Source organism: Styela clava, chromosome 7, assembly GCF_964204865.1.
Source record: "Styela clava chromosome 7, kaStyClav1.hap1.2, whole genome shotgun sequence".
In the NCBI taxonomy this organism is placed as follows: Eukaryota; Metazoa; Chordata; class Ascidiacea; order Stolidobranchia; family Styelidae; genus Styela; species Styela clava.
Genome location: NC_135256.1, coordinates 19,036,455 through 19,049,024, shown reverse-complemented (window position 1 = coordinate 19,049,024; position 12,570 = coordinate 19,036,455). Strand labels below are relative to the sequence as shown.

General features: G+C 34.5%; 1 protein-coding gene and 1 long non-coding RNA gene across 6 annotated transcripts; one reads left to right on the top strand and one right to left on the bottom strand.

Moving 5' to 3' along the window:
• The first annotated feature begins 596 nt into the window (after nt 1–596).
• Nucleotides 597–3,194, top strand: LOC120328257 (uncharacterized). Its single transcript, XM_039394694.2, has 4 exons — nt 597–940; nt 1,121–1,268; nt 1,607–1,728; nt 2,518–3,194. The coding sequence occupies exons 1-4, from the start codon at nt 689–691 to the stop codon at nt 2,755–2,757; spliced, it is 762 nt and encodes a 253-aa protein (XP_039250628.2). The 5' UTR covers nt 597–688; the 3' UTR covers nt 2,758–3,194.
• A 2,281-nt stretch (nt 3,195–5,475) lies between these two features.
• Nucleotides 5,476–11,576, bottom strand: LOC144425161 (uncharacterized). Of its 5 annotated transcripts, none has more exons than XR_013477334.1 (6): nt 11,463–11,576; nt 10,620–10,681; nt 9,500–9,618; nt 7,498–7,591; nt 7,279–7,329; nt 5,476–6,890 (listed from the first exon to the last, which is right to left on the bottom strand). It is a non-coding gene; the product is annotated as an uncharacterized LOC144425161 (long non-coding RNA). The 5 variants fall into 4 exon arrangements; XR_013477338.1 differs by having other exon boundaries at nt 7,498–7,535; XR_013477335.1 differs by lacking the exon at nt 7,279–7,329.
• Between the last annotated feature and the right edge of the window lie 994 nt (nt 11,577–12,570).

Below are 12,570 nucleotides of genomic sequence, written 5' to 3'. Positions count from 1 at the left end.
GCGTTGTATAATGAACTCCAAATTCTTTTCCAATACAACTACAGAGAAGTCTAAACGTCGACAGTAGCTATTCAATGTTATTTTAATTTTATAGGCTAGATCAAACCGCATTATTACTTCAATCAAGTTATTGATTAGTTCGCTGTCAATGCGGTGGATGTAAACAAATCGCGAGGTAAACACAGTTCGATCATGTCCGCTAAACAGTTTCAAATTGGAGCTCATTGTCTCAACGTATTTTATTTTCATAATATGTTGTTTATATTGGCATATATTTGTTCGTGCAATTTGGCAAAACTGGCACAAGTATTTCTACATGTTTTAAATTTTATCAAATGTTTATAACCTTCGGTGTTGGCCTACTCAATGACTCTACTAGCTAGACCACGGGCTTTGGGTGAATGAGCGTACAATTTGGGTAGTGGATTAAATGCGAAGGAATTTTCATTCAAAAAGCATCTTTCTGATGTTAGCAGTGACTGGCAACCGCATTGATATCGATAAGTACTAGAAATTCTTTGCTGTAATTCCGCGTAGAATCCGATTACCGGCGTGAACATATATTGTTATTTATCAGCATTCCATTCACCTGGTCACAATCAAATGTTACATTTACAGCAACTGATATTTGATTAGGTGTTGTCATCTCTACCTATTTATAACAACTAACATCTTCGGTCGTTGCAAGATGAAGATACTAATTGTTGGTTTCTTGAAAACCGGAACCAAAAGTATGTGCCAAGCATTGAGAATTCTGGGTTACAATGTATCAGAACATGGAAGACACTTCGAGGAGTTATATGAAGAATGGATGGAATTTCTGGAAGGAAAAGGAAACTTTGAAAATTTACACCAAATGTTTGAAGGTTATGACGCAACAAGTGACACTTTTGCTATAGCTTATTGGAAAGAGTTTCTCAAGGCTTTTCCTGATATTAAGGTCAGAAGTGGAAAGTTTTATTTATCTATGCAATTTTCATATACCTCCAATTTGCATTTCACAGTATTCGAGAGTAGGTATGGTTGAATAAATGTATAAACATCATATTGTGATAATGGATAATTGGCCATGATAGTCGCTCTCAAGCATAATATGATGAATCGATTATTTATTTTTCAGTTGATTCTCACTATGCACGACGATAAATACAAATGTGCAAAGTCTTTCATCAACCAGTATACCAAGTACAATGAATCTGCTTTTTCATTCCCACTTTCCGTCTTTTCAATGAAAGCAAGACGGTGGTTTGACCTAGAAAGGAAATCTGGTGAGTTTTCAGTTACGCAAAATATATGGAAGTCTGCCTGTGTTTACCTCCAAGGGTGCTGGACATTTTTGCAGATGTGGTCAATGCCGAGTTAATTCTACGGATAGCTCGTAGTGGTCTTTGGAAAGAGGGCTGAAAATCAACAATAAAATTTGAGGAAAATGTTACTGTAGGTAGATAGATCATTAATCATTCCAGATTCATGTTTAGAGACTTATCATTCATGGATCAATCAATATTGATTAAATGTGTTACCAGAGCGTCGACAGTTGACATTTTACTTTACGAACTTCTTGGGTACACTCAGTGAAGTGACTCCGAAAGTTTTTTTTTTTCAGTTGCAAAATTCTGCAAACCACCTTCCGAGATCACTGGATTTGAAATATGTAAAAAATTTCCCATTTTGGATCAAGATCAGTATGCAAAATATTACGAAGACCACAATAACGATGTCATAGAGGTAAATGTGATTTAATTTGGGTACTCCAGAAGTATGTGCACCAAGATGGCGCACAACCTGAACATAGTATGTGTTGTGTGCCATCTTGGTACACATACTTCAGGAGCGCCTTAATTTGTACTATCTATAGGATAGATAGAAAAAGAGTTTGTTAGTGCTTATTTTATTTAAAGAAAGCTTTCGACATAGTATATATTTCGACATATCCTGATTTACAAGTTTACAAGTACTCGCATATAAACTCAGTACTAGTAATTTAGGCGGCAGATCACAGTATGTTCAAATAGAAACAATAATTCCCTTTACTTACCAGTGACTCACGGGGTCCCACGAGGTTCGGTTCCTATTATTTTTTAGTATTTGGGATGATATAAAAACACATTGTTCATTGTTCTTCAGTTCAAATTGATTGCCAATGTTGACGGCAGCCTTTCAATTAAATGGGGAACTCTGAAATCGCAAAAGTAGTGTAAACTTCGGCGATTTGCGTCACTAACAACGCATGGTTCACTTCACTCTTTCTTTTAGTCCTTTATCACACATGACATTGTTGCGTGGGGTTCGACTAATAACAATTGATTGCATCGTAGTGAAATCATGCAGAAATAAGCAATTCGCGCTATTTTTAATGTAGTTTATCGTATTCACCTGAATCTACAGTCTTTGCATTAATAGAAAGGTAGATATGCACAAAATCGAAGTGCTTAACTGATACGCCAACACCACAGCAGAGTGATGCTCACTCATATGAAAAACGTTTGTTCACAACTCCAATTCATTTTGTTCCAGAATGCACCCAGGGACCAATTGCTCATTTTCAATGTTAAAGAAGGCTGGGGACCAGTCTGCCAATTCTTGGGGTATGAAATACCAGATGTGCCTTTTCCGCATGAGAACAAGGGTGGAGCGATAACTGCACATCGCCTGAAACATGATTCATATGTGAAAGGAATGTACACTGAAATGTACATTACTTTCGCATTAATAGTTTCGGTCATTACTATTGCTGCTGCGTATTTGTGGTATTAACTTTCCATTTCTGCTTTCCATATACAGAATTTTTATCATATACCTCCTATTAACAATAATCATATATCTATAACAGGAGTGGGCAACCTTTTTCGGTTTGCGTGCTGAAATGACTAAACTCAATGATTAAATTCTTTCAAGTAGCCTACCTACCGAAATTTGTCATAACATAGTATTGACCCTTTTGAATGGATATAGGAGGGGCCCAGAGAAATGATATGGAATCCCCCAAACAGTGAAAACACAACAGGCCAAAATTGCAATTCCTCTTCATAAAAACAAAGCTTTGTTACTACTCCAGAAGCAGAACATGCACAATAATAAACATTTTTAATACATATTGAGTTTTATTTCGAAAAAATACCAGTCCGACAATAAGCTTTGCTTACTTTTCTCGTGCTATATCTGTGAGACTTCTGCTGCTACTGCTGCTAGTTTATTTATATTTAGTAACCTCCAGAGAAGTTTATTCAGTCAGGCCATTCCTATTACACGACTTTATAAAGAGAGAACATGAATTTACAACTATGTAAATTTCGAAATGAATTGATATCATTAAAATGAGAATAACAGGGTAGTAATGCTGAAATAGGTTTTTGTACACACCATTCGTTACAAATAATAACATGGAAATTTCGATGCCGTAAATCAATGGTTCTCAAATTTTTGTGTTAAGACGCCTTTGCAAAAACTCTCTGCGAATGTCACACACCCGTGAAAATATATTTAAAAACAAAATTATAGAGACACTGAAAACCAAATTTGGTAAGCTTTATGGGACGTGAGGGCTTAGCAAATCTTTCATTGTACCAAATTGTATTTGGACCCATGTAGGGCCAGATATTTCATCTAAATGCTAATGTCGTATTTAATTCATACGTATATGATGCAAGAGTATGGGCCATTCCATCACGCGTGTTCGTCGATCTCAGTTTCAATTGAAATTAGGCATAAACTAAAAGTAAAATGATAAATTTACTACAGATTTGATGACAGGAATTAAAAATGTTCAAGAATATTTCTAGAATGACTCTTTACGCATGTATCCAAAGTAGTTTTATGTTGTCAATTTGTTCAAGGATATCCTTGAAAAAAAATCTAACATTTCAGTTGAATATTAGTTTTATAATTAAGAAATCTCCAAATTTGAAGTCTCAGAGTTAGATGGTGATGGCGTCTCGTTGCTAATTTTCAATAATATATTTTGTTGAATTTAATAAGAGCCCCATTGTGTAGAAAGGTGTGTTCGAATGCACCCCAGCAACGCAGTGGGACTGAAGAGAGATTTTAAGTCAGCACATTTTTCATGTTATCAACGATTAGATTCTGTGGGGTATCATGGCATAGATTGGCGCTGATGGAAAATTTATCGAGAACTACGCGCACCGGCAGTTCTATGCATTATATTTTCACCAAGCGTTAATTGGATTAGTTTGTGGACAGTTTATTGCCAAAGAATAGATCACTGAAGAGAGATTTTCAGCCAGCGCATTTTTCGTGTTATCAACGACCAGCTGTTGTGGGGTATTATGATATTATAGATTATTACCTATTGTATAGTTATCATGTACTACGAAAACTGGTAGTTTTATGTCCTTCTGTGGGCAATCAACATGTAAGTGGAGCCTACCCCTGTGTGCTGATACTGTATCGATCGCTGGTCGCTTTGGAGTTTTCTACGCTTTTTAATGCGGTAAATATATGAACGACCAGTAATGTGCATATAATTCGTAGATGCAACCGAATATATATACATAAATCGTATTCCTATGAAATGATCTGACAGTATTTGCACATTACCTTAATGGCTGTATTTGTATATTGAGTTGGCTATATATACATATGACTTGGCAGTATATATTTGTATATTTGGTTGGCTGCATATGTATACGAGTTGGCAGTAAAAATTTGAATTTTTTTATGTTCCATTTAAGTTGGTAATTTAATTATTCAATTTTACCCTGGGGTAAATGTCTCAGCATTTTTAAGATTAATTCAAATATTACGATACAGATCTAAGACCTGCCTAGTTTTTAGTCGTAAGTGTTGGAATTGCCTCAAGAAAACGTGCCAAGTATTCATGTATATATTATCTAAACTAAACAGCAAACAATAAATATTCTATAATCATGAATGTTACATGGCTGCTCAAACGTCAGTATTTAATTTACAATTTCTTCCAAGTGCAAACTTTGCTCTCTTGAAATTGGGAAATACCAATGCGAATAAAATTTATCACACTACGCTTGAAGTGAGACAAAAACTTTCACATACGGTAGAAGTTATTGTAGATCGTCATCGTTCGTCTGTCAAGACACGCGTTGTTCGGCATTCAGTTTTAAAACCTTGGCAGCGGCAAAACTTGCATTTGTTACGTAATAATATGCTCTATCTCGGACTTGCCCAGACTCAAATACTGTATGTGTATATTGTATTTTGCGCATGTTCAGTACTGTATTCTTCCTGTTTTAAAAACACGCAACTGGTTCAAAGCGATTTTTTGGGAAAGGTTGTCAAATTTACTCAACATTAGACGTGATCGACTTCTCGAGACGTGGCATATTCCACAGTTCGATTGGGATCGACGTGTTGGCCACCCCTAGTGTATACATCAATGAACTTGGTTGAAAGAAAAAGTATTCTATATTTTGTTCTTTGATCAGTTTTGAGAATTCTTTTAGGTAAATCGATTTTAGAATAAAATAGCACATATCGGTATAGATATATATGTAGTCGGCAGTATATTTGTTTGTTAAAAAAAAAATTTTTAGAAAGAAATAAAACAATCACTGGTTCAACCTGGTATTTTTTACATTGAATATAATCTCAAAATAAATATATATTTTGCACGAAAGAATTCGAACCCTTGTGGTATCGCAGTACTACGAATCGTAACCACAGTATATGTTCTGGGCGTATATCTCTTGATAAAAATAAGTTTTAAATATCTACTGATATATATCTACAAGGAGTAAATGAGATGAACAACCAATGAGAGTGTTTGCAAACTAATGCGGTGTCTATCACAAATCAATGCGGCACCCTATCATTGCAGGTATCGACCCACATGACTAGTTTTACATCACTGGTCATGCTTTTTGGGAAGGTTTAAAGAAAAAATTTCTGTATTTTGTTTTTTGTTCAGTTTTGAGTTTCAGTTATTTTCGATTTTAGAATAAAATGAAACATGTACATAAATATATAATCGGCAGTATATATATTTGTTTGTCAAAGAAACAATTTTCAAAGAGAAATAAAACAATCACTGCTTCAACCTGTTTTTTTTTTTGTTTCTACATTGAATGTTATCACAAAATCAATATATATTTCGCACGCAAAAATGCAGTCCTTTGTGATATCGCAGTACTTCGAATCGCAACCATTGTTTATGCCCTGGCCGTCTATCTCATGATAAAAATAAAGTTTATAATCTAGCAATATATATCTACAAATTTTGATGCGATGAACATACAACTCGATTGTTTACCTTCAGGTTGGCGAAACCGGTTTTTATATTGTCAGTGGGTAATGCACACTTCTTCCGTAAAATGATATATAATAGTGAAACAACAAGGTAATTTGAGTATATATGTATGGTTTTCAAACAAAAATGAACAAGAGAGCGATGCTCGAATACATGGACACGAAATCCAGAGCGCCATAGTTCGGGTATGCAATCGGTCACGATTTCATCAAAATGTAAAGAGAACTCTAGTGAGTGAATATCATACAGCGAATTCAGATTCAGAAATTGCCATTCAATTAGTAAACGAAGTAATTTGAGATGGTGGCTTGATATAGAATTTACTAACATTAATTTACACAGAGTTACGGGTAAGAATTTATCAAAGGTTATCGCTAATAGGTAGAAACGATAAATGTGAAAAAAAAATTACAACCAGTTACAAGTAAGAATTTACCAACGGCTATCGCTAACAGGTCGAAACGAAAAATTTGGAAAGAAAACTTGAAAAAATAATATAGAAAAATTCAAAAGATTTTAATAACATTCTTGCATTTTAGACTCGATGCATCCAGCTCTCACAACGATGCATAATCGGACGAATAACTCCGCATGTCTTTTGATGTAATGATAAACTGTCTTTTCCGCTTTCAAGAAGTGTTTCAGAAAGCTGAAATTGATACGAGATAATGAAATGTAGGTTCATTTTGTATAATACTGATTTGATTAAATATAGTTGTTTGAACTATGTCATTATTAAGTTTATAAGTTACAGAAAATGTAATTTGACAAGTGCACAGAGAAGCTATGCTTATACTTTGGATACAGAAAATAAAAATATTAATCAGTTCATTCACAAATTATTCACAGATTCCCCCCTAAATTACAAACATTACTTTGGAATGATCTGTCAGTGTATAATATTGCCACACATAATATAAATTATATTTATACTCATTGAAAAGCACGTTGAAAATACGGCTACACATTTGAGAAATGTAAATATCAAAATGAGGCGGGAAAGATAAAATCTAAGAAATATTTCTATTCTTAATTACCTTTACGCCCGTCAAAAAATGTCCACGCCTTTGTGATAATCTATGCTTATTCTAAAGATACAAAGACGACAACTTGTACTGATATTCGTTTACGTTCGTTCTTAAATTATTTGCAGATTTTCAATATTATAAATATTACTTATTCGGAATGATCTGTCAGTTGTATCTCGATATCTAAATCTTAACTAGTAAATTATTTATTAGTGTGTCATATTTTACCTTCAAGTTCTCTATAGTCTTTCCTTCCCAGCAACTTCCTGAAAAGATATGTCTATAAATAACTTCAGCCACAGACATTGTATACATCATATATCTATATATATAAATAAGAACATGACAGATCATAACTAGGGAATAAACGATAGGGAAATAAGGAATATATTCCCAGATTGGAACACTTATGAAAGTGGGACGGTATGATTACTAAGGCTACTAGCAATGGGAATATGGGCTGACTATAGTAGATTTACAATTGACGGGATCTCCTAAATATAGTAACCTTGCAAATTTTAGTTTGTGACACAAATCGCATTGTTAAACAGTACTAAAGGTTGTACGATTCCCGGTTATATTGATGTATATTGATTCTACTCACTTATATAATATCGCTATTGGAAACTTAATGCGATTTCAGTTCGAAACACATGAACACGAGTAACATAGTTAATACCAAAAGGGGTAATATACACGATTAAATTAAGTCAAGTTTATTTTTTCCCATCAGTAAATAAATATCACAATCATAAAATACGACACAAAGAAAATTTACACAGTTTTACTGGGGAAGTAAAAGGCAATAATCATATGGTTTTGAAACTACTATATATAATATTGAAGGTAAGTGCCGTATAAAAGATCTAACTAACACCATTTAGTAGAGATTATATAGGAGAGTTTATATTAATTGAGCTCTTCTTAATACACATGATTAGGCATAACATAACGTGACCCGCACTAACAATGGGGAAAATATGACACATATTTCTATGTCTCTATATTTAAATAGTAATTAACATGGATGGTATGATACCTTGTATGATAAGTACTTTTACCAACGGGATAAGAACAAAAAAGGAGTTTACACTTGGTTGAATATAATTTATACGGTCTCGTTTTTGGAAATTTTAGTTGGGACACGAGTTCTTATGGTGTAAGATTAATAGCTATCTTAATACAGTTAGTATGACTCACTTTTATAATATCGTTATTGAAAATTTGGGGCGATTCCAGTTTGAACCAGTTGGTAACATCAATGGCATGGTTATCAACTGTTTACTACCAGAGCGTGCAGGTCACAATGAGCTGAAGTTACATTCAAGAAATTAGCCTGATTACTTTATATTTAGTATGACAGTTAGTGTGAACTACCATTTGTGGCAAAAACGCTCATAAGGTTAAAAAAAGACCAGGACTACGATTTCAACAAAGTTAGACATATTAGTAGATATAGGCTACTATGAGAAACAAGTTGAACAATAAGTTTTAATATTCGCATGGTTATTTAATTGGGTCTGTGTTTTAACCGAGGCATTTAATTAACGAGGCATACTTCAAATCCTTTCGGTATCTCTGCAGATATACACTGCTGAACTAAAAGTATCACTATAAAAATTATTTTCCTTTTCTTTTATTCATGCTGGCTTAATGACCTTCAAATAAACTGACATTACAAGATAGTAATTGGCTTTTCGGTTTGGACGATTAAACGAAACGACAGCAGATGGGACAACACAGCAGTTAGCCCCTGCGCTGTACTGACTATGTCATTGCACAGTTAATTCGTGGTACAGAATATTTATTTCCGCGATTCCACGAAATGAGCATGGTTTGGTTTTAACAGATTTTGCCATATACAATTATGAGCGCGCATTGGTGCCCAAACTGACAAAAAGAAGATCAATGTAATGCATTCTTGTATGTCGTCTATTGGGCGGGAACCAAAAAAAAAGCCTATTTTTCATTTCTGAAACATGGCTCTAGCCTTATTCACTGGGCCGACTCAATAGCCAGAATAAAAACGGTAGTTGTGCGAATCATGTTATTATGAAATTTTGAGATTGTAATTTTTGGAAAATTTCATTCGACAGACATACCAAGCCATTGAGATTATACTCTATATATTGAAAATAATAATATGTCTGTAGATTTCCCGAAAAAATACAATATATCATTTATTTATAGACATCTGAATTGAAAAATTTCGAATGATTCGATTACATACTTGCTCGTCAGACTTGATAGGCCTCCATCTCACTCAGTGATGAAAGCTGGCACTTGACGAATTTTTTTTTGGTAGAATGATACATTGATCTGTCGACGTTCAAGCAGTGTTTTAAAAAGCTGAAATTCAATATATATGTCATGATTTTGTGTAAGCCAATTCTAAATTTGAATTAAACTAAATTTCATTGCGCCAACTATGTCATTTTCCGGTAGGTAATTCATACAAATGCTATTTGACAGAGACACTGCAAAGCAAAAAATATACGTTAGTTTTAATAAAATACGTAACGGGTAAATTTCGACATTTGATTTCATAAATCCTAACTTTCCTCCGATTTTTCTTCTAAAATACACAAAACTAAAAAAATTTAGACGAATAAACTTTATTCAGTAATTGCCATTAAGTTTTAAATATATATTATAGATTACCATAGAAATTGCTTTTCATCGACTCTACAGTTACAGGTAATTGTAATCATTTAATTTCATAAATTCAGCCTAATATTTTATAACATATCTGGTGTAGTTTTCAAACTGCACAAATTGAAAAGTTTTATAACTGTGTCATGGAGTATATGACTAATTACCGCTGATCAGTAACTTGTAGAATTATCACATTGTTCACGGTAGGGATCGCAAACTGGAGATCGCAATCCAGCAGAGAGGCGAGCAACGAATTTTAGGGGTCGCAAAGAGTACCCCAATTTGATACAAGGTACTATATTTATAGTACTTTTTTGGACTTCTGCTTCAAAACACAATTATTGAAACTTGTGCAAAATCTAAATCTTAAATTTCGATAGAATGCACAGGATCAAATAAGCGGATAAACAATGTTGGCTTGCATCGAACTATTTAGCATTTTAAACGTGAACATGGGTCTTACTTTTTTGGACTTTGGATTCGAAAGACAATTATTAAAACTTGTGAACTTATAAATCTTACGATTTCGAGAGAAAACACACAATCAAATAAGTGGCATAACAATGCCAACTCTGATCGCAAGACCCGAGACGCAGTGCGCTCGAATCGAATTGTTTAGCATTTTAAACGAAAACATATGTATACAGGAATCAATGGGCGTCGAAAGTCAAATGAAATGTTTGAAGGATATTTACTTGTATTATTCCTCGTTCTTTACTTTGTGTCTTTGAATCTTTACTCTTCAATAGTTCTGCATCTGAAAAAAAGTTAATATGTTGATAAATAAACCGTCGCAGAACTCTCTTGCATAATAAATTGACAGTGGGGCTGAATCTATCGGATCTTTTGCACAAAGCCTCCGCCACGTTTTAAAATGACATATTAGTAAATATCTATTTGGGGTTGGGAATGATTCGAAGAATTTCTAGCGCAATCTGCATTCCTATCTTTAAACTGGATAATTACTAATAATCTTATGTTGAACGTTGGTAGGGTCTTTGTACAAAGTTCCAATCTATACACGGCGCCCCGGTAGTATTCGTACCAAGATGACGCCTAACCTGAACCCTAACCTGGTACACATACTATGTTCAGGTTGTGCGCCATCTTGGTACGAATATCATGGGAGCACTCAATACACAATAATATATCGAAGTAAAAAGACTACGGCGAATCTCTATTAAACCATTGATTTTGCGCTAAATTTGCAAACGTTTTGAAAGTTATGCATTGTAAAGCGTACCATGTGGAATGCAGCTTACGTATAGTGACGTATATTACGTTTAAGTTTCTTATTATGATAAGTTCGTGTATTGCCATATAGCTTTTAAGTTTGACCAGTTGTGAGGAAACAATGGAATCAGATGTTAGTGAGTTCGATGCAAAAGAGAATCATTCATTATCCTAGATTTCTGTATTAGGTTAATTATTCCAATTCGTATAGGCCCGAAAACCTCTAATTTACCCCTTATACAATAGAAAAATGAAAGCAATATAATATCAATGAAAACAATAGATATAAAGAACATTCAGCTCACCTGAATATTGTTTCGAACTCGCTGTCATAACCCCCAACAGTCAGCCTATCCATACATCCTACACAAAATCATACCACGAACATTTGTGACTGCGATATCGCTTGTGGCTTCCCGCGCACAAATATTTGACGAAAAAAGGCTAACTGATTGTTCATAATCAAATATTTTTACCTGATTACTTTAATTACTCCAGATTGTCGTTACGAGCCGATCACGCTTCTAGCGCGTGATCTCAAACTTTCACAATGCAGATGACGGTTGGTATTTGCTTCATACATTTTCTGATCGTTTAATACCTAGTTCACAATAATATTGTCGAGGGTGTTTTTCTCAGATCTCACATTTTCTTGCATTAGTGACGGGAGCTTAGTACAAAGAATCCAGCAATTCGAATCCACAATGTGACGTTGTTTCGATGCCTACTGTAAAGTAATCTCTCCGCTTAAACCAACCGGCCGAGACATAACATCGCCAGCAGCATTAATCACGGTTCTATGTGAAGTAAATACGGTAATTGACTGCTCAAGACAACAACTGATAATGTATGGATCAACTATTCGAGACCTGTCAAATATTTGGTGTTATGGAGCTTGTGAAGAGGTAGACTGTTGTTTATGTAGCCCACACAATAAGAACATAACAAAGACAAATTGTTACTTACCGATTAATATTAATAAGTGAACTGAAATTACTCTATTTAATAACTCGGATGTATTTTCTGCTTCCTAAATTTTATTATTTATGTCATTTTGAGTAAACGAATAGTTTGCGGATACCCTAGTTCTGTATGAAGCACTGAGTCTGTCTCCACAGTAGACCTCTTGGTAAAGAGCGATCATGATGCAGGTATGTACGACCGCAAAGGACAATCCTGTACTGAGATTTTGTCATCCAGCGTAAGGGTATAACCGTATTTCAATGTATTTAGTTACTATGTCAGACAGTGCACTGCAGCTGACTACGTTTGCGTTAAGTGGCGCAATGTGATAAGCCTTAGGAATACGTTTGATTTCTAACCTAAGATTACCCCGCTTGGATTCGCAGGTTCAAGGTGAGGATCTTCATATAAGCGCGACTGAGGTCTTGACTCTGGATCTCCTGGATTGGA